The sequence below is a fragment of the Vipera berus genome (assembly GCF_964194415.1).
Source record: "Vipera berus genome assembly, chromosome: 7".
Taxonomy (NCBI): Eukaryota; Metazoa; Chordata; class Lepidosauria; order Squamata; family Viperidae; genus Vipera; species Vipera berus.
Genome location: NC_138209.1, coordinates 7,789,547 through 7,816,388, shown reverse-complemented (window position 1 = coordinate 7,816,388; position 26,842 = coordinate 7,789,547). Strand labels below are relative to the sequence as shown.

The window sequence follows — 26,842 nt, the reverse complement described above, 5'->3', positions numbered from 1 at the left end:
ATCCATTGCTTCTTAGTTGTTAAATGGTCAGTCATAAGTTGAGGACTACCTGTATTGATTCCTTCCACTGTATTTATTGTGGATGGTTTTTGTCTTCCATGCTGCCCAACGTCGTTTTATTTGAATTGCTCAGCCAGTTAAATGTTATTAATAAATAATTAGCACTTAACAAGTATGACTTCTACCATAAAATATAAACCACAAGTATTGTAATATCTTTTTATTGACATGATTTGTCAAAACATTTATGAACTTGATTTATAATGTTGCAATAAAATAATTATTTTTTTTGCAGGTTTTACAAAAATGAGTAAGAATATTAACGAACTAAGGTAGTACCTGGTTTTATACTATTACAAACATTTCAATTATGATTTGCCGTTAACTTTTTGCTCAACATTTTTACCATGATAAGTGGGATATTAGAATAACAAAACATTTTCTCTGAACAATGAGAAACCTCCCGGACATCTTTTAAGTTTGAAATGCATTGATGCTTTTCACATTCACTTTGCATTTAGGAAACGTGTTAACGACAGTAGAGAGGTGCTCATTTTGAAAACTATTCAGAGGGATTAATTCAGAATTGGAATTTGCATGAATATAGCACCTCTCTGCTGCTCATTAAAACAGCCACATTCATTCTTAGACTCCCGTGTGTTTGAAAAAAGATGTACTTGCTTTAATAAGACAAATCATTAAAGCAGCTGTGTCGTTAATGCAAATCGGTCACAACTCTTTTTCCTAGTCTTACACAAAAGTTTGGGGGGAAAGACATGGCTGCTTTAATAAGGAGCAAAGAGGTGCTGTGCCGCATGAGTACGAAGTAGCTCTTCCAAATCGATTCTGCACAGTGCTAGAATCTAGTTCCCGTCCCATTTACAATCTACCGCTTCATTGTACAGGGAAGCATTGCAAAAACAAACACAAGAAACCTTGAAACTCCAGGAAGAAGCAACCAAATTCTCTTCGGAATCCACCGGACGTCGAGAAGGAAGGTCCTCTCCTTCCAGTGCCATAGGTATGTTTAATTTGCACATATGCAAATTACACTTGGCCTTTTTTCTGCAATATTTTTTAGATTGTTGAGACTGAAACCTGGCTCACCTGAAGCAACCAAATCTCTTTGAAGATACAACACAATTTTATTTGCATGCATATAGTATATACTGGACCGCTAGCAACGTTTCGGCATTTTGTGAACAAACCTTGAGCAAAAGCAGAGCCAGAGCTTATATATCTTTAGTCTATTACCTTTCAAAGACAAAAAAAAGGCAGACATGGGAAATCACAGCATGATGTTGGAATGTTTTAGATAAACCCCTCCCTGTGACCTTATTATTTACCCCTAATTACAAGGTCAGCATGCCAGCCATACCATCTCTGAGACCTCCTTATTATTTACCCCTAATTACAAGGTCAGAAGGGACGCTGTGGCTCAGTGGTTTAGGATGCTGAGCTTGTCGATCAGAAGGTCGGCAGTTTGGCAGGTCGAATCCCAAGTGCCGCGTAACAGCGTGAGCGCCTGTTACTCGTCCCAGCTTCTGCCAACCTAGCAGTTTGAAAGCACGTAAAAATGCAAGTAGAAAAATAGGGACCACTACGGTGGGAAGGTAACAGCATTCCGTGCGCCTTTGGCGTCTAGTCATGCCGGCCACATGTCCACGGAGACATCCTCGGACAAGCGTCCTCTTTGGCTTTGAAACGGAGATGAGCACCGGCCCCTAGAGTTGGAAACGACTAGCACGCATGTGCGGGGGAACCTTTACCTTTACCTTAATTACAAGGTCAGCATGCCAGCCATACCATCTCTGAAATACAGTCAGTGAATACTGTAGAAACAATTTGGTTTACTGGGGTGCAGGTTCCTGATGGGCTCTTCTCTTTGTTGCTAGTTAGTATAATTTCAACTGGCAACAAATGTTTTCTTAGAAGGGCATCTTCAGCCTTTCATAGGTTTGCTAGTGAATGCCGCTTACGTGTATGAGCGGGATACCACAAGATCATGTTACACCCCCCAAATATTGAGTTAAATCTAGGCAATCTCTCTGTATTCCACAACATCAAATCTCTGTCTTTCAGACGAATTTCTTCTATAAAAAAAGCTAATAGTGATGTACCTTGCAGGATTATTTTTATCTATAGAGCGAAAAGGTGGTAAAGAATGGTCCTTACTTTATAGTAGAAATGTTGAAACCTTTTGTAAAGAGACCCTAGAATAACTTGATCATAGTATATTTTCTGAGAATTGAGTTCTATGCATAGTGCCTTGCTTATTTAGTGATACAAATACAGGCAGCCCTCACTTACTGACTGCCTCATTCAGCAATTGTTCAAATTTACGATGGTGCTGGGGGAAAAATAACTTCACGACCAATTTCCTCATTAATTGCCCTTACAATCAGCACACAATAGTCTGTGCTTGACCTAGTTGTTTTTTTCTTTTTCCCCCCTCCTTGCAGAGTGGAGAGATTGGAGAGAAAGGGATTACAAGAGGATAGGCAGGCACACAATGGGGGATAGACATCAAAAGCAATGGGGTAGTCCCAAGCATGCCTGTGGCTGGGAGCCATGAGCACATGATGCAAACAGCTCAATGTATTCCCTGCTATGTGCCTGCATATTCTCTTGTGATCCCTTTCTCTCCAATGAATGTAAGTAGAAACCTTAATCCTGTTTTTGCTAATTATTCCCACGTTGGGGTGAGCATTCTCAAGGAAAACACAACTGAGGCCAGGTAATTTCCCACTTGGCGACCATTTCTCAGTGGTGGTCCCTAAACAAGGACTACCTGTAAATGCAGTTTTCTGGTGCTTTATTAGTTGCTGTGGGCTATGGTTCTGAGACTTTCACTGTTTAAGGAGTGTTAATTCCTCATTATGGCAAAAAGGAAAAAAATCTTGATGTGTGTGTGTGTGTGTGTGTGTGTGTAGAGAAGCTGTTATGAGCAGTTATCCCCTATCTTATCAGGTGTCGTGGTTGTGAGTATTGATTAGAACAGTAAGTAATCACTGTGATTTTTTTCATGTATTCATTAAATTTATATTTATATGCTGCCTGTCTGACTGTTGGAGTGACTCTGAGAGGCATACAGAATAATGAAAAAGCTAAATATAAAAACAGTTAATAAGAATTTAATAGAGTTTAGCATTCCCCCACCGTTATATTATTCTGTGTTTTCTTCAGTCCCTGTCAAATTCTGGTCCATATGTTTGTTTTAGGAGTTCACATTATGACCAGCCCCAAATCATCGTCGAGTTCAAACAAGCACAGCAGTACAGACCTGGACAACACCTCGTTCAATATTCCTAGTTCATACAGTAGCCCTCCTAAGACCCAGCCTTCCAAATATGAATTGGAGATCGGGAGCCCAAGAAAATCAAGTAGTTTTTCTGGAAAAGAGCAGGTGGAGAACATCTTGGAAGAATATGCACAACAAGTCAGAGACTTGCAGAAGAAGCTAAGTGAAGTCAGTATCATGTTTGTCCCGATATCTTTGCCTGAATATTCTACCTGTACCTGAATATTCTCAGGCAACTAGAGAGAACAGATGTTACTGTCCAGATTGGGACTTTTGTATGTTATAAAAAGGGGGGGAAACATGAAAAAAAAACAGAAACGAAACAGCAGTTCAACATCTGTGCCAAGAAAAGCTGGATTGTTCTGCATATAGATAGGCCATATGTACGTTTAATTTACCTTCTTTGTTTTGTTTCTGCTATTGGGGAGAGAAACTGTATCTCAAAGATCTGCCAATTAAAGCAAAAAGCGTCTTTCCTCCTTAATAGATTTTTGTTTTGGGTGGTTAGAAAAAAATGTGAGGGTAAAAAATGGTCACGTCAGCTGCTACCTTATGCTTTCTTGTGCTTTGCTGCCCTGTGGTGACAGACTGCCATGAACTGTGGGGAAGGGAAATGAAGTGGGGAATGCTTGGGGAAGTAAAAGTAAGTGCTGTATCTCCTCGAGATGCTGCCTCAAGGTCACCCAGCTGGGAGAAGGAGGGGGCCACATACCAAACTGCGCTTGGACTGACCATTGTGAAAACATTTTGATGATATTGGGACAGGTAATGAGAGATAGTTAAGGGAGGGAAAAGTAAAACTTAGGGGTTTCAGTGCGCAATTCTCAGTTCTGGCTTTGCAATAGTACAGTAGTACAATACACTTGATCTCCAATACCTTTCTCAACAAATGGAGCCAAGGTCCGTTTCTATTTATGTAGTGGCAGGTCTGACAGGTCATGTCACCGATTTCATTGCCGTTGTAACTGCAGTCACTCAACAAGTGGTTGTAAGTTGAGGACAACCCGTAGCAGGAAAGCTCCAAGTCAGAGGTCTCCAACCGTGGCCATTTTATGACTTGTGGACTTCAACTCCCAGAATTCCTCAGCCAGCCATGGCTGGCTGAGGAATTCTGGGAGTTGAAGTCCACAAGTCATAAAATGGCCACGGTTTGGGGACCCCTGCTCCAAGTGAATTAGTTTCCTAAGGAATGTGTTCTTTCCATTTCTGTGATGCAGAAAAATCTCTCCCCTGCGTCTGTCTCTGTGGTTTCCTTTGCCCCATTCTTCCAGCCTTTATTTAATTTCCTTATTTCATCTCCTGTAGAACACAGAACAACATGAGCAACAGAAATTCGCTTTACGGCAGTCGGTTTTCGAGCTGCAGACGAATCTGGAAAATGCGATGAGAGAGAAAGATTCCCTTAATGAGTTAAGGTGAGTACTCTCATAACCCGAACCGAACAGAGTCACCATTCCCAGGTAAATCTTTCTTGCGATTACTTTTTTCTGGGTTGGCTCCAAAATGATTTAAATGGGAATTGGTGAAACGATTTTCAAGGAAGACGAGTCTCTCTTTTTTGCTCACCTTCCCGGACAGAGAACAATAAATACTGTGGCACAGCTTCTTTTTAGCCTTGCGTCACGGAATGTCCCAAAGGCAGCGATTGCTGGTGGAGTTTTTCACGTCGAGGAGGTTGTGGGGAGCTTTTTGTGGGATTGCTCATAGCTCTTGAACTTGTATTGAATGACAGAATAACAGGGCCCTGGTGGCGCAGTGGTTAGAATGCGGTATTGCAGGCTGATTCTGCCGACAGCCAGGAGTTCGATCCTGACTGGCTCAAGGTTGACTCAGCCTTCCAAGGTCGGTAAAATGAGGACCCAGATTGTTGGGAGTGGTGGTGGTCAATAGGCTGACACTATAAACCGCTTGGAGAGTGCTGTAAAGTGCTACGGGGCGGTATATAAATCTCAGTGCTATTGCTATAACATGGAAGGGACCTTGGAGGTCTTCTAGTCCAACCCCCTGCTCAAGCAGAAACTCACAAATGGCTGTCCAGTCTCTTCTTAAAAACCTCCAGTGATGGAGCACCCACAATTTCTGGAGGCCAGTCGTTCCACTGGTTTATTGTTCTCATTGTCAGGAAATTTCTCATTTCTAGGTTGTTCCTCTCCTTGATTGCTCCTCTCCATCCGTTTCTTCTTGTCCTGCCTTCAGGTGCTTCAGAGAATAGGTTGACAAAAAAACCCCGCCCCTCTTCTTTGTGGCAGCCCCTTAGATACTGCAACACTGCTACCATGTCGCTTCTAGTCCTCCTTTTCATTAAACTAGACATGCCCAATTCCTGCAACCGTTCTTTGTATGTTTAAGCCTCCAACCATCTAATCCTGTTCGTTGCTCTTCTCTGCACTCTTTCTTGGTTTGAATTCTTTGATAAGCAGACGAAAGGAATCTCAATCACAAGAAGGTCAGAACAGCAGGCTGAGGGCCACGGTGGACGAGTTGCAGACTGCCAGCATGCTTCAGGAGGAAATGCTGAAGGAATCCAGTAGCCAGATTGAATATCTGAAAAAGTTGGTCCAGGGCCACGACGAGGTCTTCGAACAGCTCCGCAATCTTCTCCTGCATTACGAAGGTGGCCCAGACCAGAAGACGTATGGCTACGAAAGCTTCGCCAATATCCGCATCTCCTACCTGCCCGCTGCTTTTGCCAGGATTCTCCAGGACTTTGAAAGAGAGATACTGCATGTGAAAACCAAGTTTGCTCCAGTACGTGATTTGCCCTCTTAAGTTGCTGATCTTCACCCCAAATTTGGAAATGTACAGGTAGTCCTCGACGTATGACCGCAGCTCAGCCCAACATTTCTGTTGCTGTGCGAGACAGTTGTTAAGTGAATTTGTCCCGTTTGATGACCTTTGTTGTCACAGTTGTTAACTTCATATTTGTAGCTCATCCTATTTGAACTGTGGGGTCTTTAGCGCTCTCTGAGGCTGGGTGGTTTTCTTGCAGACGTTTCATTACCAAACTAGTCAACATCATCAGCATTACCAGATGACTGATGACGTCATCTAGTTTGATAATGAAACCTCTGCAAGAAAACCACCAAACTCAGAGAGCACCAAGGCCTCATGGACCAAACTCCACAATCAGAACCACATTAATGGTAGGAAAGTAAAGCCTATCTATATACTTACTCACCACATTAGAGTCCTGCTTCAGATGAGAGATCACTATGCCTTAATTTAAAAAAAACAACAGTAACGTAAGTGGCAAGTATGTGATTCACATTCTTAACCAGTTTTATTCTGCTTCCCCTTTTGGGCAATGGAAACTATTTCCAATTAGATATATTTAAAATCCAATTGTTAATCTATTTATAAATCACCCATTACATATGCAAGGCCAAACTTTTTAATATATATATATATATATATATAGTATAACATGCCTCTTGGTCCTCCTACCATTTTGCAGAAAATGATGATATAATTAAGGCATCTTTGTTGTAAAGAAGAATGTCAGAGAAATCTCTTATATTCTTGTTGACATTTTTCTATATATAGTCTCAGAAAAATCCTTTTTGCCTGCCTGCTGACAGATGCATTTGTTCTGACTAGTAAACCTCTATCTCAGACATGTCAAACACAAGGCCCAGGGGCCAGATCCGGCCCGCGAAGTGGTTTCATGTGGCCCACAAAGCCATCCTGGAAACAGTGAGGGAATGGCCCCCGCTGCCTTGGCCCTGGCCCAGAGACCCTCCTTCTGCCAGAGACCCTCAGATCTGTCCCACTCCTGCCCAGGCCCCCATAGGCACCCTTGATGCGAACGATGTAGAGCTGGCCACGCCCACCCAGTAGGCCATACGCACTCTAGCCACACCCACCCTGGCCATACCCACCCGGCCCCCTGAGGGCAACCGCAATGCTGATGTGGCCCTCAATGAAATTGAGTTTGACACCCCTGCTCTATCTAGTCTTAGATTCCCCCACTAAATATTTTGTAACTTCTTAGGAATCCCAGAGGCCGTGAGAAATTCCATCCCTGGGACTTTTTGGAAGTCACAGCGAATAAACTTTTATTTATTTTTATTTATTCAAATTTAGAAACGTCCCACCTCCTTCACAAAGAGAATACAGCCCAGCTTATCAGTGGCTGTAGGTTTCAGTCCAAAGGACAGTCAACCTTCCAGGACAGAACAGTAGAGAATGATGAGGAAGATGAGATTGACAAGTCTTTGGGACTAAAACACAGCGATATGACATGAAAAACAAATAAATAAGTAAATGAAAGCCTTCTCCAGGTTGAGTTCAAGTCCTGGTGACTACAGGAACACAACCCTGTCGTTTACTTGGTTACGATAAAGAAATAGTTTGTCCTTGTTTTCCTCAGAGACTTTTTTCCCCGCAATTTTCTTGCCCAGCCTTATAGCTGTGGAAGTTTCTCATTCAAATCAGAATCAGGCCCCCTTCTGTCTGGTTGATTGAGATCAACCCAGATAAACTAGAGATTGCCTGCTAGCGCCATGGTGGCGAACCTATGGCACGCATGCCACAGGTGGCACGCAGAGCCCCTCTCGGTGGGCACGCGTGCCATCACCCCAGTCCTAGGCCTTCAAGGTGGGTTTTATAAAACCTTTTCGCTTTAGGCCTCCGCCATCGTGTGCAAAAAAAAAAGTTTCAATCAATCAATCAATTTCAACTTCTCGCGAGGGGAAAAAAAAAGATCTGGCAAAGTTGGAATTGATTGATTGAACTTTTTAGTCCCACCCAGTCTGCCGTTACACCGCAGCCACGCCCACCCAATGGGACACGCCCACCCAATGGGTCATGCCCACCCGGCACCCGACGATACATAAGTGGGTCTTGGGTTGCCGTTTGGGCACTCGGTCTCTAAAAGGTTTGCCATCACTGTCCTAGCTGATTAATGCAAGGAAAAACAAACGGAGAAAAATACGCCGGTTCAATCACCGATGTCTCTCCTTGAAGCACTTTTTGTAAGCCGAGAGCTGAAAAACTCCAGAACCCAGGCATTTCCACAGAAAACTGACCAGCCAGCAAAAGGAAAAAAATGATCTGATTCAGTTTTGGAGAATGTTGCGCCATTATTAAGTTCTATGATGCAGGACTATGAGGTCAAGAGTAGACACCCTAGGGCAGCGGTGGTGAACCTAAGGCACGCGTGCCAGCGGCGGCACTCAGAGCCCTCTCTGTGGACACTTGCGCCGTCGCCCCAGCCCTGCCTCCCCCTGAGGCCCCCTCCTCACCAGCAACCCCCCCCAGAAGAGAGTCGCCCACACAGAGCAGTGCAGCCAAGGACATGGCAGCCGGGCAGTGGAGACAAAACTCCACCCTCGCACCTTGTCACGCGCAGTTGATGCTGCAGGGTGCGGGCGGAGGGCATGGCTACCACGGTGCTGCTGGGCCACCTGGGCAATCTGCAGCGGGCCGTGGAGGCGGTGTGTGGCCCTGCAGGCGGGCGAGGAGGGGGACGGGGCAGGGCGGGGCCGACTTTTGGGCACTCGGTCGCTACAAGATCCGCCATCACTGCCCTAGCGACTTGAGGATGCTACAAATCTTAGCATCCTTTGCCAATAGAAATTGAATCACGGCTCAGCCACATCAGGGCAGCTGTTGGAAGCTGATAGTTAAAATGATGTCCTGCCAGACCAGTGGTTTGTGAACCTATAGCACGGGTGTCAGAGGCGGCACTCAGAGCTTTCTCTGTGGGTACCCGCGCCATGCTCTGGAGGTGGCAACTGCCCCTCTTCAACCAACCGCCTGCTAATATGCCGAGGTCCCACGTGGCTGAATGCATCCCGGCACGGCTGGTTTCCCTCCCCCCCCCCAATCCTGTCCCTCCTGGCCTCGCATGCTCTCCTTTTCCCAGGCACGACCCACTGCGTCACCTCCTCAGCTGTCGGCCGACCATCCATCTCGGAGGCGGCTTCTTTGAACTGCTGGTGACTGGCTGCGGAGCCACAGAGTGCGCCAGTCGAGGGGACGGCAGGCTGTGGCTACTGACGGACACCGTCGGCCCCCATGCGCTCACTGGCTTCTGTGGGGGGGCAATGGTGTCAGGCAGCATCTGCCCCAGCCCTTGCCTTGCCCCAAGGCAATGGCACCCCCGCCCTGCCTCGCCTCACCCTACAGGATGAGTCTCCTGCCTACCGCCCCACCTGCCAGAGACCTCCTGGAGCTCCCCCAACCCTGCCCACCCCCCACAGGTGTCCCTCCCCACGAGCAACATGGAGGTGACCACACCCACCTTGGCCACACCCACCCAATCTTCCATGACCACCACAACCACACCCACCCAGTGGGCCACGCCCACCTGGCACCCAGCGATAAATAAATGGGTTTGGGGTTGCCGTTTGGGCACTCGGTCTCTAAAAGGTTCGCCACCACTGTGCTAGACTGTGCAACAGCTTAGGCAATCGGGGGAAGTCTTCAGCAAGCAAGCAAAATCCTTGAATTTTCTAACCACTATTATCTAGTAGTGTTTGCTATGCTGGCTAAGAATTTGGAGAGGTTGCCGTTTGGAAACAAATGCACATGGCCCAAGGAAATGGGGGTAAGGGGCCATCTTGTGCTATCTTATGGAAAGGCAGATGGAATTCCTCAAAATCACGTTATCAGCCCAAGCAGTAAGATAAAAGAAATATTGACCAAGGCAGCCTGAAAATGATTGGGCGTCCCAGTGTGAAAACAGATAGTCCACAGATAGTCCCTTGTTTCATAAATGGGCTACAAAGCTTTGATTGCCGAGGAAAATATCGTACTACATAATTGTCTGTATTGGAATACTTGTCTAATTAACAACAACTTGTGACATTTTATTAGCTGGAAGAGCAAATAGATATGCTGCAAAGAGAATCACAGTCGAAAACCGAAATTTTGCTTCAGCAGCATCAGGACAGGTGCGCTGTTTCTGGTTTCTTAATCCTTAAATGCATTTTAGATTGTTTTCGTACCACTCATCCAGAATGTTCCCACAGCAGATTACAGGTAGTCCTTGATTTAAAAAATCACAGCTGGGACCAGAATGACCATTGCCAAGAAAGGCAGTCGTTGCAACCTTTTTTCCCCCCTCCATGGTTGTTAAGTGAATCATTGCAGTTGTTGAGGGAACTGCACTGTCATTAAGTGAATCTAACTTTCCCCACTGACTCTGCTTGTCAGAAGCTGGCTGGGAAGGCCACACAAGGGACAGTGCGACGGTCATAAATACATGCCAAGCACCCAAATTTTGATCACCTGACATTTGGGCCTGCTGCAGCGGTCGTAAGTGCAAGGACGGTTCACTAATCACTTTTTCTCAGTGCGTTGTAACTTCCAAGGGTCACGAAATGAACGGGACCTGTATTATGAAAAAGAAAACGTTTCACACACCAAACCATGAAATCCGAAGCAGTAAGTCAAAAGCAGAATCAAACCAGAGAGTTAAAGCTGTTATAAAACAGAAACTTAGAAGCAGGAAACAGGAAGGGGACTTGATGGCCACAGGGAGTTTTAATCAACTGATAGCTAAAAGCAGCATGAAATTTATTTATTTATTTTTTTAAATTTCCTGGTGGAAGGGTAATTAGAAAAAGCCCTAAAGGGCATCTCTTGAAAAAGTTCCCAGGCCATCAGAATTGCTCCTGAGAAAGATCTGATAGAGGCCAAGCTAGACCTCATAAGAGATGGGACTTAGAAGCTCATCAAAAATTTGGGGGGATCAGGGGAGCTGTGTCGTAAAAGATACTCAGTTCCTAGGTTGCTTAATAAAATTAAGAACCAGAGGTTCTTATTGTTATTTAGATTATTCTACTGAAGGCATGAACACCAGACATTCATTGTTAGAAGAGAAAGGAAGGAGGGACAGTTGTAGATCAGGGGTGTCCAACCTTGGCAACTTTAAGACTTGTGGACTTCAACTCCCAGAATTCCCCAGCCATCCATGCTGGCTGGGGAATTCTGGGAGATGAAGTCCACAGGTCTTAAAGTTGCCAAGGTAGGACACCCCTGTTTTAGAACAACACTGGGAGGGAACTATATTCTCATGGCAAATTATATCTGTTCCTATTTGCCCTATTTTGGCCTAGATTTCTAACTTGATCCTGCTAAAGCTTGGTGAGAGATAATCCACACATTAGACCACAGATGTCTTATTGCTATTACTTTATGGCAGGGGTCTTCGAACCTGGCCCTTTTATGACTTGTGGGCTTCAACTCCCAGAATTTCTCAGCCAGTGTGTCTGGCTGAGGAATTCTGGGAGTTGAAGTCCACAAGTCATAAAAGAGCCAGGTTCGAAGACACCTGCTTTATGATTTGTGTGTTTTTTTTAAATAACAGCATTGAGAGGCTGATCGGTGACCACGAACAGGATTTGGAAGTACTGAGGGAGGCAGCGAAGGCTTCCCACAGCCACGCCAACAATATACAAAGCCAGATGGAAATCATTCAGTAAGTAATACTCTTCCGAAGAGCATCCCAGCAAATGTTCTCAAGCAGCGTTTCTCAAAAACCTGGCAACTTTAAGAGCTGTGGACTTCAACTCCCAGAATTCCTTAGCCAGCACATCTAAAGCAAATGTCCCAATGCAGGGGTCTGCAACCTTGACAACTTTAAGACTTTGTGGACTTCAGCTCCCAGAATTCCTCAGCCAGCACATCTAAAGCAAATGTCCCAACACAGGGGTCTGCAACCTTGACAACTTTAAGACTTTGTGGACTTCAGCACCCAGAATTCCTCAGCCGGCACCGCCTGAGGAATTCTGGGAGCTGAAGTCCACAAGTCTTAAAGCTGTCAAGGTTGCAGACCCCTGTCCCAACGGACTTTTTTTTTCTTCTAAAAGGCAACTAGACTTTCTTGGGTTGTTTTTTTTTTCTTTGAAAATGTTTCATTTCTCATCCAAGAAGCTTCTTCACTTCCAGCTCCAGCAAAATGTTTTCAAAGCGGAGGAAAAAAACCCAAGAAAATTCAGTTGCCTTTTGGAAAAAGCATCTTTGGGACAATCATGACCTGAGTAATTGAGAATCTCCATAGAAATCTAAAGGAAATGTTTTCAGGGAATTATTGCAATTGATTGGGATGGATTATGTTACTACCGGTATGAGGGTTTGACTTCTTACTAACGTTGTCTCATTAACTTTGATGGAGAGAGATCTGGACGGGGAACAGGTTTTTTTTTTCATTCTGCCTTCCCAACTTTGGTTAAAAAGAAAGTCTATATATTCTAGGGGTACATACGAATTCTGGGAGGAGAGTTCCACACATCTTGAAGTTACCAAGTTTGAAAAATACTACACTGGTGTTAGGATTTCAAGGTGGCACTTGGCTCCATCTGCAGCAGAAGCAATCTGGCTGCATGCGTTGTAATAATTTATTTATTTGTTAAATTTCTATGCCACCCATCTGACTGTTACAGCAACTCTGGGTGGTTGACACAGAGCATAATAAAAATATAGAAAGGCAATACAAGAGAACTTAAAATTAAAGACTAGACTAGACTAGACTAGACTAGACTAGACTAGACTAGACTAGACTAGACTAGAATAGAATAGAATAGAATAGAATAGAATAGAATAGAATAGAATAGAATAGAATATTTATTTTATTTATTTATTTTATTGCATTTATATACCGCCCTTTCCCTGAGGACTCAGGGCGGTTTACAGGGAGTTAAAAATCAAACATACAAAAGTTAAAAGCCAAGTTAAAAATATTAAATCAACCCTGTGCTATTAAAAACCCCAATTAAAATAATTTTCTCCTCAGCCTGGGCCCGAGAGCTCAAAGAGCCAGGTCTTCAGGCCCCGGCGGAATGATTGGAGGTCGGGGGCAGTCCTCAGCTCCACCGGCAGCTGGTTCCAGAGGGCAGGCGCTCCCACTGAGAAGGCCCTATCCCTGGGTGTCACCCGCCGGCAATCTCTTACCGGCGGAACCCTGAGCAGACCCTCCCTGTGGGAGCGCACTGGGCGAAGGGCGTTTGAAGCCGGCAGCAGGTGTAGAATAGAATAGAATAGAATAGAATAGAATAGAATAGAATAGAATAGAATAGAATAGAATAGAATAGAATAGAATAGAATAGAATAGAATAGAATAGAATAGAATAGAATAGAATAGAATAGAATAGAATGGAATGGAATAGAATAGAATAGAATAGAATCTGGAAGGGACCTTGGAGGTCTTCTAGTCCAGCCCCCCGCTCAAGCAGGAGAACCTATACCATCTCAGACAGGTGATTGTCCAGTCTCTTTTTAAAAACTTCCAGTGATGGAGAGCCCACGATTTCTAGAGGCAAACTGTTCCACTGGTTGATTGTCCTCACTGTCAGAAAGTTTCTCCTTAATTCCAGGTTGCTTCTCTCCTTGACCAGTTTCCAACCATTGTTTCTCGTCCTTCCCTCTGGTGCTCTGGTGAACAAGCTGGCCCCCTCTGCCTTGTGGCAGCCCCTCAAATACTGGAATACTGCTATCATGTCTCCCCCATTTCTTCTTTTCTTTAGACTGGCAAACCCAAGTCCTAAGCCGTTCTTCGTATGTTCTGGTCTCCAGGCCTTTGATCATCTTAATTGCTCTAAAAGAAATTTTATATAATGACTAAAAAACTAAGAGAATGGGTGTCCTGAAGATGGGGATCTTCTCCTTACCACATCAGTCACCCCCAGTATAGACCACCCTTATTGGGGGCCCAGGCCAGCCATCAGAGTCAAGTTTTAAGGCTCTTCCTGAAGACCAGGAGTGTGAGGACGGGAGCCACAGCAGAAAAGGCTCTTGGCTACATCCAGGCACCCGGACTCTACACCGAATCAGGGTACTATGGGTTGTAAAAAGGAAAAAAAAGTATGTACATGTATGTTTGTAAATGTTTGTGTGTGCAGAGAGGGTTTCATTGCTGCTAATAAGCCAGCATCTTCATCAATCCTGGCTTATTGTTTATGCATTTCACTGCCGTTCCAGTAAGTCACTTTCAGCTATTCTGTTAGGCTCGCTGAGAGACCTCGAGACAGGTCTTTGATTTCAAAAAGGAAATAGAGAATTATCTCAAAGTCTCATGGCAGGCTGGACAAGAAGAGCTATCATTTTGCATCAGTTGAGAATCTCCAAGGTGCTTTTTCCCAAAGGCAACTGGAGGGTTTTGTTTTTTTGTTGTTTTTTTTAATTTGACAACGTTTCGCTTCTCATCCAGGAAGCTTCTTCAGTTCTGAAGGAAGTCCAGTTGCCTTTGGGAAAAAGCACCTTTGGGAGAAGCGTGACTTGGATGATTGACAATCTCCCTAGACATCAGCGGAGAATGTAAGAGTCCCAGTCTGCCCATTGGAACTCTTGCTTCAGGGATTCCAGCCAACGAATTAAAGAGAAAGCCTCACGCAGAGCGTGGTGACCTTTCTTCTGATACTTTGTCCCATGCTCCTGCCACTCGGAGGCATAGAGGACACAATGCACAATGATGGCCTGTACGAACTGACAACAAACCGTTTCCCGCTCCCCAAACGTTTATCCAGCTCTTCAGATTGCACACACATATATAATATCATATATATATCACATATATCATATCACTGGCAAAAATGCAGTCACTGCAAAACATCTATATCTATATCTATATCTATATCTATATCTATATCTATATCTATATCTATATCTATATCTATATCTATATCTATATCTATATCTATATCTATATCTATATCTATATCTATATCTATATCTATATCTATATATCTATAAAGGTAGGTAGGTTCCCCTGCACACACGTGCTAGTGGTTTCCAACTCTAGTGGCCGGTGCTCATCTCCCTTTCAAAGCCGAAGAGCCAGCACTTGTCCGAGGACGTCTCCGTGGTCATGTGGCCGGCATGACTAGACGCCAAAGGCGCATGGAACGTGGTTACCATATCTATATCTATATCTATATCTATATCTATATCTATATCTATATCTATATCTATATCTATATCTATATCTATATCTATATCTATATCTATATCTATATCTATATCTATATCTATATCTATATCTATATCTATATCTATATCTATCTATCTATCTATCTATCTATCTATCTATCTATCTATCTATCTATCTATCTATCTTGAACTATGGTGCTGGAGAAGACTTCTGCGAGCCCCTTGGATTGCAAGGCGATCAAACCGGTCAGTCCTAGAGGAGATCCTGAAGCTGAAACTCAAACACTTTGGCCACCTAATGAGAAGGAAGGACTCATTGGAGAAGAGCCTAATGCTGGGAAAGGTTGAGGGCAATAGAAGAAGGGGACGACAGAAAATGAGGTGGCTGGATGGAGTCACTGAAGCAGTAGGCGTGAGCTTAAATGGACTCCAGAAGATGGTAGAGGACAGGAAGGCCTGGAGGAACGTTGTCCATGGGGTTGCGATGGGTCAGACACGGCTTCGCAACTAACAATAAAATATCTATATATCTATATATATCTATATATCTATACCTATGTCTGTCTATCTGTCTGTCTGTCTGTCTGTCTATCTATCTATCTATCTATCTATCTATCTATCTATCTATCTATCTATCTATCTATCTCTGCCATATATTTGAAGAGCTGGATAAATGTTTGGGCAGGGTAAACAGGTTTGTCAGCTTTTATATCTATCTATCTATCTATCTATCTATCTATCTATCTATCTATCTATCTATCTATCTATCTATCTATCTAGTCATAACTACAAAACTGCATTTTTGGCAGTGATTTTTCAAACCTCCTTGACTGCTTAGTTTGCAGCCGTTATTCTCACCTGCATCACCACGCTGTCTGCTCCTGGATATTTTAGATTCTCATCTGGGTTTATTTCCTCTCTTTATCCTCAGAGAACAAGCCAAAAATCAGAAGTCTTTGTATTTGCGTCAGATCAGCCAGCTGGAAGGCACAATATCCCAACTGCGCTCTGAGCTACGGGAAGCATCGAGGATGTCCCAGGATAAGGTAAAGCACAACAAAAGTGTTGGTGACCTTTGAAATTTGGGTGAATTTTACCTTGCGGATTCTAAATGCAGCTCGTTTGCTAACTTACAACGGTTCATTTAGTGACCGTTCAAAGTTACAACCGCCCTCAAAAAAAGTGACTTTTGACTGTTCTTCACATTTACGACCGTTGCAGCACCCACCCACCCCAAGGTCACATGATCCGAATTCAGAGGCTTGGCGGTTGCAGTGCCCCGGGGTCACGTGATCCCCTTTTGTGAGCTTCTGACAAGCAAAGAGAACAGGGAAAGCCAGATTCACCCTACAAACTTTTTACTAACTTAACAACCGCAAGTGATTCGCTTAACAGCTGGGGCAAGAAAGGTCGTAAAAAGGGACAAAATTCACGTAACAATTTTGGGCTGAACTGTGGTTGTAAGATGAGGACTACGTGTACTCTAAGACACCATAAAAATCGTCGACTTAGGACGAGTAGCTTAACAATTGTTTGAAATTTCTATGGACCTACCTGTTTGCGGGTGTGTGTGTGTGTGTGTGTTTCAAAGTTCACCTGGGAGAAAAGACAGATCTTAATGGCTTTCCAGAAGCCCATGAGAATCAGGGGTGCTCTGAATTTCCTGCAGAAACAAACAACGAAGACCTTTTGATGGTAGCTGGTTTTTTTTTCCTCTTTTCCGGACCTCGCTTCATATTTTGTAGAGTTATTTCCAGCTTCGCTCCTATCAAAAAGAGTGCAGAGTCTCGCTACTTGCATTCTACCTCTCAAGTGGCTTTTAACTGTCATAGTAAAGGTAAAGCTTCCCCCGCACACGTGTGCTAGTCGTTTCCGACTCTAGGGGCCGGTGCTCATCTCCGTTTCAAAGCCGAAGAGCCAACGCTTGTCCGAGGACATCTCCATGGTCATGTGGTCGGCATGACTAGACGCCAAAGGCGCACTGAACGCTGTTACCTTCCCACGGTAGTGGTCCCTATTTTTCTATTTGCATTTTTTATGTGCTTTCGAACTGCTAGGTTGGCAGAAGCTGAGACAAGTAACAGGCGCTCACTCTGTTACGCGGCACTCGGGATTCGACCCGCCAAACTGCCGACCTTCTGATCGACAAGCTCAGCATTCTAACCCACTGAGCCACCACATCCCTTTTAACTGTCATATCAAGATGCAAATACATCTAGGACTGAATATTCTCTAAAAATGGAAGGTGAACTCTGCATCCCAGAGAATGCAAGCTGAATTCTTTTAACAGCTGCTCTGCTTCTCCACAGCTTCCCAAAGGCTGAATCTAGACACTGTGCTGTGGTGGGATTCAAATAGGTGAACAACCGGTTCTCTGTGTGGATCCCCCTTACGGAAGTCCATTCTGGGCCTGGGCAGCAAAAAAAATTAGCTACCGGTTCTGCCGAAGTGGTGCGAACCGGCTGAATCCCACCACTGACTCTGTGACTTTAACACCAGCCACAGTTTCTCTTACCATTTTAGCAGCCTAGCTTGGTGTCGGGATTAGAAAAACAAAGGCTCCAAGCACAGCAAACATGACCTTTAGGACAGAGGTCACCAACCTTTCTTGGGGAAGGGAAAGCATTTTATGCATGTGTGCCCGCGCCCGCACAGGGCCGCAAGCATGCACGTGATGCAAACGGGGCGGGGCTAGCGTTTGCATGATACTCGCTAGCCCTGCCCCATTTTTGTGCACAGCGCCCTGTTTCTGCGCCCCGAGGCGTAGTAGCATCCCATTTTCACACCCTGAGGTGCAGCGTGGGCCTGTTTTTGCACAGCGTGGCGGTGCGTCACCGTTTTCATGCCCTGCGGTGCGGCGGCCAGTTTTTGCACCCCAAGGTCCGGCGGCATCCCATTTTCGTGCCCTGAAGTGCGACAGTGGCCTGTTTTTGCACATGCGGCATGGCATCCTGTTTTTGCACCCCGCGGCCATGGCGCTAGCACAAGTGGGTGTGTGAACGTTCACACATCTGCGCACTGGCCAGCCTGTCTTGTGGCCTTGTGGCCAGCAGTCCACAGCCCACTACCAGGCTGTGGCCCACAGGTTGGGGACATCTGCTTTAGGACACAACAGGATTAACCTGCCACCATTAGAATACCAAAATGGCACACTCAAGCTCAGGTCAAAGTACATTGCCACAGGAACAGGAAGAACCTCAATTACAAGACCCAAGAAGGTATTAAAAAAAACCCACCCACTCTCAACTCCATTTTGTCAGCCACCCCAGAAAGATGCTGTGTCACTGAAGTTTCTGGCAACTAAATAATCAAGAACCGTCTTTCCCAAGCAGCCTCCATTTTTTATTTCCAGCATCTTAGCCTCCATTTTATTGACTCCCGGCTTGGACTGGACCTGAAGATTTTTCTTTCAACAGGTTGAAGGTGAAAGTCCTCCAAGTTGTGCTTGACTTGTGATGTCTTCAAAGGTGTGGCCAACTACACAAAAGTAGTTTGCAGTTGCGGCTTTCTCTAGGGCAGTGGTGGCAAACCTATGGAATGGGTGCCCAAGGCGGCACTCAGAGCCCTCTCTGTGGGCACCCACGCCATGCCCCGGAGGTGGCAACTGCCCCTCTTCAACCAACCGCCTGCTAATTTGCCAAGGTCCCACGTGGCTGAATGCATCCCAGCACAGCTGGTTTCCCTCCCCCCCATCCCGTCCCTCCTGGCCTTGCATGCTCTCCTTTTCCCAGGCACGACCCACTGCGTCACCTCCTCGACTGTTGGCCAACCATCCATCTCGGAGGCGGCTTCTTTGAACTGCTGGAGACTGGCTGCGGAGCCACAGAGTGCGCCAGTCGAGGGGACGGCAGGCTGTGGCTACTGACGGACACCGTCGGCCCCCATGCGCTCGCTGGCCTCTGTGTGCGGGAGCCAATGGTGTCAGGCAGCAGCTGCCCCAGCCCTTGCCTTGCCCCATGGCAATGGCACCCCCGCCCTGCCTTGCCTCACCCCACAGGATGAGTCTCCTGCCTACCGCCCCACCTGCCAGAGATCTCCTGGAGCTCCCGCAACCCTGCCTACCCCCAACAGGTGTCCCTCCCCACGAGCGACATTGAGGTCACCACACCCACCTTGGCCACACCGACCCAATCTTCCATGACCACCACAGCCACACCCACCCAGTGGGCCACACCCACCCAGTGGGCCACGCCCACCTGGCACCCAGCGATAAATAAGTGGGTTTTGGGTTGCAGTTTGGGCACTTGGTCTCTAAAAGGTTCGCCACCACTGCTCTAGGGTATTTTTCCTAGCAATCTCTCAGCCAGCTCTGAACTAGATCTGGCCAGGCTTAGCTTTTTTTTTTGAAATCCGCAAAGGGCAGCTAAGCGGCTCCACCTCCTTGAGCTAGGCTTCGAAGTTAAGTAAAACGAAAACTTGGAGATTCTTAGGACTCTGCATTCTGTACCCCTCCGAGGGTGGTTTCTGAGTGTGTTTTTGTGTTAATACTTTAGATAGAAGATCTGGAGAAGCAGCTGCATCTGGTTCACTCTGAGATGACAGAAGCTCAGATTGAAAGGGATCAATACAGCCAAGAATCTGGAAACTTAGATGATGAGGTTCAGCAACTGTTGGTAGGAATCTGACATAGGAGCGCCTCAATAAAAGCGGCTTTTGTGAATCTCGGGGTTCATAATCTAGCTAAGTGGCTCAAATCTCATTGACTCTATGAGGAATTCAGAGTGTTAGATCCTACGGTAGAAGGCCAAACTCATCTTTGTGATACACGTTGTGCATTCACATTTCCAACTTCAGCGGCACTTGCTCTTGAGCCCCTCGTAGGCTACTGACCAAGTGTCGGTGGGGTGTAGGTAACGAGTTGGAAATTTACTCTCCCACTCCTCTTTGTCACACTGCTTACTAAGAGATTACTAAACTTGAATTGCTTTTTTCCACCTTTCTTCCCTGGCACACATGCAGAGAGTACATGTTCTTGACATTTATTCATTCATTCATTCATTCATTTAATCTATCGAACTTGTATGGTGCCCATCTCGTCGAAGGGAACTATACATGCACCTCTTGGTATGATATATCTACTTAGATACTTTGCTTATCTCTATAGTGAATGTTGTTAAATAAATCTTATTGGTGTTAATTGGTCAATGTTGTGTGTTTGTGTGTGTGTGTGTGTGTGTTTGTAGGATTGTTTAGGACAGATTCCTGTTCACGGGATCATTTTCATGTACCTTCTCCTAAACTCAGTAAGGGGTTTAAAAAAAATCCATCAGGTTCAATGAGACAAATGTTGAGAATATTTCAAGTTTGCAATGTGACTTTGGGACAAGGACTCACTTGTATTCAGTCCATCAGATATTCATGTGAAAAGGAAGATAGACAGACAAGACAGACAGATAGATAGAATAGAAAGAAAGAAAAAGAAGGAAGGAAGAAGGAAGAGAGAGAAAGAAAGAAAGAAAGAATAAAGAGAAAAAAAAGAGAAAAGAAAGAGAAAAAGGAAGAAAAAGGAAGAAAAAGGAAGGAAGGAAGGAAGGAAGGAAGGAAGGAAGGAAGGAAGGAAGGAAGGAAGGAAGGAAGGAAGGAAGGAAGGAAGGAAGGAAGGAAGATGTGTGAATGGGAGAGGGAGGATGGGAAGAAGAGGAAGGAAGGAAGGAAGGAAGGAAGGAAGGAAGGAAGGAAGGAAGGAAGGAAGGAAGGAAGGAAGATGTGTGAATGGGAGAGGGAGGGTGGGAAGAAGAGGAAGGAAGGAAGGAAGGAAGGAAGGAAGGAAGGAAGGAAGGAAGGAAGGAAGGAAGATGTGTGAATGGGAGAGGGAGGGAGGGAAGAAGAGGAAGGAAGGAAGGAAGGAAGGAAGGAAGGAAGGAAGGAAGGATGGATGTGTGAATGGGAGAGGGAGGGAGGGAAGAAGAGGAAGGAAGGAAGGAAGGAAGGAAGGAAGGAAGGAAGGAAGGAAGGAAGGAAGGAAGGAAGATGTGTGAATGGGAGAGGGAGGGAGGGAAGAAGAGGAAGGAAGGAAGGAAGGAAGGAAGGAAGGAAGGAAGGAAGGTCAACCTGCAGTCTGAAGCAAAAGCCCAGTTTGGGACATGAAAAGGAAGATGGTAAAAGAGATGAGCAGCAAGAGAGAAAGAGGAACCTGTTCTCTTTACATCTTTCCTGCCAAAAACATCTTTCCTCACGTCTTTTGCCGGGAACCGTCGTTTGTTGTTATTTCCAGCATGGAAAAAAAGGCGTAAAAATTTAAGCAATGCAGCTCAGCCCAATCTCATATTGGGTTTGTGGCTTCAGAAGCTTCATTTTGGAGAGAAGAGAATCCCCAGGAGAAAAAGACACCCTGGATCTAATCCAGGGGTCTTCAAGCTTGGCCCTTTTACGACTTGTGGACTTCAACTCCCAGAATTCCTCAGCCTGGCTGAGGAATTCTGGGAGTTGAAGTCCACAAGTCGTAAAAGGGCCAAGCTTGAAGACCCCTGATCTAATCCAAGGAGACGGCCGTGTTTCTGGCGTTACCAGCTTCGGCCTCCCAGACTAGGCAGACCATTAGATATTTTGCTTAGCAGATTATAAATCAGACTAATTTTTCCTTTCAGCTTTATTTCCTTGGCTGAGCTTAACTTGAGAGTGAACATGTTTCGTTTGCTTAGCACTGGGCAGCTCCTAGGGGACAGGTGGTCCTCGACTTACAACAGATCATTCAGCGACCATTCGAAATTACGACGGCATTTAAAAAAAGTGACCGATGACCCTTTTTCACAGTTGCGACCATTGCAGCATCCCCATAGTCATCCAGAATTCAGACGTTTGGCAACCGACTCGTATTTATGACGGCTGCAATGTCTTGGGGAATCATGGGTCCCCACCCCTTTTTTGCGGCGTTCTGACTTAACTGTGACTCATTTAACAACGGGAGAGTCACTTAAGGGTGGCAAGAAACTTCGTAAAATGGGAAACAAAAAGCCGCTTAACCAGCATCTCATTTAACAACAGAAACACTGGGCTCCCTTGCGGTCATAAGTCGAGGGCTACCTGTACGTCTTTCCTCCCTTTAAAAAGGGTTTTGTCAACTCTTTTGTAAAGAAATAAGGGATATTTGGGTTACCCGACATCTAAATACTACGGATGTTAAAGGCTAAATTGGAACACTGTAATTGAAATTAGGTAAAATTTAAAAACAGGACGTGGATATGTATAAGTAAAAATATATTGATAAATGTTTTAACTGATCGAGTTATAATTAGAAATGCATTAATTTGAATGTGATAGAATAAGGGAAATAGAGAGGGCATTTTTTTGATGATGTGACCTGAGACATGTACGAAAGATCTTGTTACTGGACTATTGATTACCCAATCACCACGCTGCTCCCTAAATATTTGGATGTAAAACTGGAAAATTAATAAAACTTGTTTAAAAAAAAAGGGGGGGGTGTTTTTTTCCCCACCTTCAGAAACTATGAAGCTTTGCTTAACGGGCTGCTTTGCCTTGTAGGCCGAGCTCCACAAGAAAGACGTAGAGCTGAATCTGGAAAAGGAGCAGAACAAGAGGCTCTGGGATCGAGACACGGGGAGCAGCATCACCATCGACAATCTGCGGAGGGAGCTGGACAACAAAAACATGGAGCTGCAGCGCCTGGACTCCATCGTGAGGTCCTTGCAGATGGAGTGTGAGGGGCAAATTCAACGTCAGGTCAGAAAAGAAAGACGGTTCCCCACCAGAACTGAAGCTTTTCCCCGAACTTCTAGAATATTCTATTTGGCCAAATTATGATTAGACACACAAGGGATTTGTCTCTGGTGCAGAAGTTCTCGGTGTAACATGCAAAGCCACAGAGTAATGATAACAACAATAATGATACCAGTAAGAGCTTGAAAACAATGGCGCAGGCCTGCCCTAGGTCAGGGTAGGCAACCTCGGCTCTTTTATGACTCATGGACTTCAACTCCCAGAATTCCTGAGTCAGCGAGGGAGAGGATTGAATTTTGCCAGATGGAAATATTGTGACTTGCCACATAATCCTTCAATCGCGTGGTTTCAGGCTCGCAAGCAGGCAGGCAAATCGGAGCGTGCGAGGGGATTGTGTACCCTTCTCTCTGAAGCAAGAGCATCACTTATCTCGACGTTCTAGAACAGCGATGGCGAACCTTTTAGACGCCGAGTGCCCAAACTGCAACCCAAAACCCACTTGTGTATCACTGGGTGCTGGGTGGGTGTGGCTCCATTGGGTGGGAGTGGCCCATTGGGTGGGCATGGCTGCAGTCGTTAACGGCAGACTGGGTGGGACTAAAAAGTTCAATGAATCCCAACTTTGCGAGATCTTTTTTCCCGCAAGAAGTTGAAATTGATTGATTGATTGAATCTTTTTTTTTTCACACGGTGGCGGAGGCCTAAAGCAAAAAGGTTTTATAAAACCCAGCTGAAGGCCTAGGACTGGGGCGAGGGTGCATGTGCCCACAGAGAGGGCTCTGCGTGCCACCTGTGGCACGCGTGCCATAGGTTCGGCACCACGGTTCTAGAACATAGAACAGACATGTCAAACTCGTGCGACGTATCGGAGTCCACGAATCATAAAAGAGCCAAGGTTGCCTACCCCTGGTATAGGGTTTCCTACCTGAGCAGGGGGTTGGACTAGAAGACCTCCAAGGTCCCTTCCAACTCCTATTCTATTCTATTCTATTCTATTCTATTCTATTCTATTCTATTCTATTCTATTCTATTCTATTCTATTCTATTCTATTCTATTCTATTCTATTCTATTCTATTCCTATTTCTAATTCTAATTCTAATTCTAATTCTAATTCTAATTCTATTCTATACTACAAGGAATGGCAACAACAGTCAGTCAAAAGCCAGTGAATCAACAGATGGCAGCAGTTACAAAACAGCTGCAGTATAGATAGTCCTTGACATACGAACAGTCGCTTAGTGACCATCCAAAGTTACAATGCATCCCCCGATAGGGGTCTAGGGATGACTCGTCACAGCTGAATCGCCCCAGTCATCTCACTCCGGCAGATTTGCTGCAGCCACTTCGCTGTGGGACAACTCATCATGAGGCAATTCAGCATGGGATAACTCAAGAGAAGGACAAGTGAACTGCAGTGGGCCTCGTCTCTCTTTAGATTTGAACCTTCTCTATTTAGAAGTCCTGAAGACCGGGTGCAATTCATTTGTCCTTCTCTTGAATTGTCCTGCGTTGAATTGTCCCGTGACGAGTTGGCTGTGGCAAGCTGTTCCATTCTGCCCAAAAGGTACTTACGATCCGGTTCTGAAGTTCCAGCAGCCAGGACGTTGCCCCCTCCGTTCCCCGCAGTCATGTGAACTCATTTCAGGCAGTTGGCCACCGGCCCAAATTTATAGCTATTTGTGACATCTCGTGATCACAGGACCACAATTTACAATTATTTTTTTTGGCCAAAAACAGGCCAAAAGCTTCTGTTTTTTTCAGCATAGCGAGCAATGCATTTGCTTAACGGCTGTAGGTATGCTTAGCAGTCGTGCAAAAAAAAAAGTGTCATAAAATAGAATTGGTTACATGGTTGATGCACAATACGACGGCCATGACTTTCGGCCATAAAAGGCAGACTCCAATGCGTTCATAAGTTGAGGACTACCTGTATTAAATGCCCTGCATTTAAGAATATAAGAAGAAAGGATAGCGGGAGATTAAGATGTCCCGGTGGGTTTTTATTTTATTATGAAATGTTGCTGCCGTTCAAACAAGGACTCCTTTGTCTTGGCCTCATGCCTGAAATAAACATCCATGTGAGCCAGGGAAGCAAGCTGGGGTTCTGCTGGGTCCTGCTCACAGGAAGATAAGACAAAAATGAGCAGGAAATTGTGCCATCCTAAAATGCCTTTTACATTAGGTGGGACACATCATGTGGTCATTTTCTCAACTGCCTGCAGGGGGCAGCACGACACAGGCAGTCCCAGACTTTGGCTCACAATTGAGCCCAAAACTTTAGGTTGCTTACTGAAACACTTGTTAAATGGGTTTTTGCCCTATTTTATGACCTATCTTGCCACTGTTGTTACGTTAAGTCAGACATGTCAAACACAAGGCCCAGGGGCCGGATCCGGCCCGCGAAGTGGTTTCATGTGGCCCGCGAAGCCGTCCTGGAAACAGTGAGGGAATGGCCCCCACTGCCTTGGCCCTGGCCCAGAGACCCTCCTCCTGCCAGAGACCCTCAGATCTGTCCCACTCCTGCCCATAGGCACCCTTGATGCAAATGATGTAGAGCTGGCCATGCCCACCCAATAGGCCATACGCACTCTAGCCACGCCCACCCAGTAGGCCACGCCCACCCAGGCCACACCCACCCAGTCCCCTGAGGGCAACCACAATGCTGATGAGGCCCTCAATGAAATTGAGTTTGACACCCCTGCGTTAAGTTAAATCATTGCAGTTGTTAAGTCAAATAAATAAATAAAATAAATAAATAAATAACCTTGTTGTTAAGTGAATCTGGCTTCCCCATTGACTTTGCTTGTCAGTAGATCATCAAAAACTGTTCACATAACCCTGGGACACTGCAATTGTCGTAAATGTGAACCCAGTTGCCAAAGCATGCAATTTTGATCGCATGACCTGGGGGGGGGTCGGGTGCTGCTATGGTTTTAAGTGTGAAAAACGGCCATAAGTCACTTTTCCCAGTTTCACTGTGACTTTGAACGGTCACCGAATGAACTGTTGTAAGTCGAGGACTACGTGTATCCTTTTCTTTTATTATTATTATTATGATGATGATGATTATGTTCGGTGCACAAACCAGTCAGATGTTCAAAGCAGATTTGACATTGTTCAAGTTGGTCAGGATCTTTTTGGTTACCCTGAGTTTGTCTTCTGGGGTGTTGTTGGCTACTCCCTGCCCAGTCTGGTGTCATCTGCGCCTGCTCCTCTTGCTAGTTCTGCTCCATTTGGGATCATCTCCTTCAATCATCTCCTTCAAGAGCCTTGGTGGAGCAGTGGGCTAATGCCTCCTTAAGTAACACCAGCTGCCTGGAATTAGTGCAGGTTCGAGTCCCACCAGGCTCAAGGTTGACTCAGCCTTCCATCCTTCTGAGGTAGGTAAAATGAGGACCCAGATTGTTGGGGGCAATTAAGCTGACTTTGTAATAATGCCGCTTGGGGGTGTGTGTGTGAAAGCCCTAATAAGCAGGCATATACATAGAATGAAGGCTACTGCTAAGCTTGTAAGCCGCCCTGAGTCTTCGGAGAAGGGCGGGATATAAATGGAATTAAATTTTTTTTAAAAAACGTGGTGGAAGCGTTGGGGAAACAGTGTATATTTCTTTTTTTTTCTTTTTTCTTTCCCCCCCCCCAGATGTCTGCAATTAAAGAGAGGAACGACAGCCTAGAAAGGGAATCTTCTATCCTGGCCCAGCTAAATTCCACCAAGGATAAGCTCCATAAAACTGTCCAAGAACTGAGCGAAAGAAAATTAAGTCTGGACTCGGCAGAGAGGGTCATCGCCGAACTCAGGTCTTCCCACCTGGAGAAGGAAAGAGTCATCGAACGCACCAACGACGAGATCCAGCAGCTGCGCGGACGGGTGGACAGCAAGCGGCAGGAGTTCCAGCACCTGAAAAGCCAGAGCGAGCTCTTGCGGAGCGTGCAGTCCGACTGCGAGTCTCTGAAGGTGCAACTGGTGGAGAAGGAGAAGGTGATTGAGA

At 45.4% G+C, this 26,842-nt stretch overlaps 1 protein-coding gene across 1 annotated transcript in view; it reads left to right on the top strand.

The window, feature by feature from the left end:
• Nucleotides 1-306: 306 nt before the first annotated feature.
• CCDC158 (coiled-coil domain containing 158) overlaps nt 307-26,842 on the top strand; it is a gene marked incomplete at both ends in the record, with an annotated part of 60,436 nt that continues 33,900 nt past the window's right edge. The window contains 11 exons of the mRNA XM_081333328.1: nt 307-332; nt 906-1,021; nt 3,222-3,469; nt 4,607-4,716; nt 5,722-6,049; nt 10,121-10,197; nt 11,616-11,726; nt 16,104-16,218; nt 19,666-19,785; nt 22,658-22,855; nt 26,398-26,842. The exon at nt 26,398-26,842 is cut by the window's right edge and continues 134 nt beyond it. Of these exons, the coding sequence (XP_081189454.1) occupies nt 307-332; nt 906-1,021; nt 3,222-3,469; nt 4,607-4,716; nt 5,722-6,049; nt 10,121-10,197; nt 11,616-11,726; nt 16,104-16,218; nt 19,666-19,785; nt 22,658-22,855; nt 26,398-26,842 (1,894 nt within the window). The remainder of the gene's footprint in view (nt 333-905; nt 1,022-3,221; nt 3,470-4,606; nt 4,717-5,721; nt 6,050-10,120; nt 10,198-11,615; nt 11,727-16,103; nt 16,219-19,665; nt 19,786-22,657; nt 22,856-26,397) is intronic.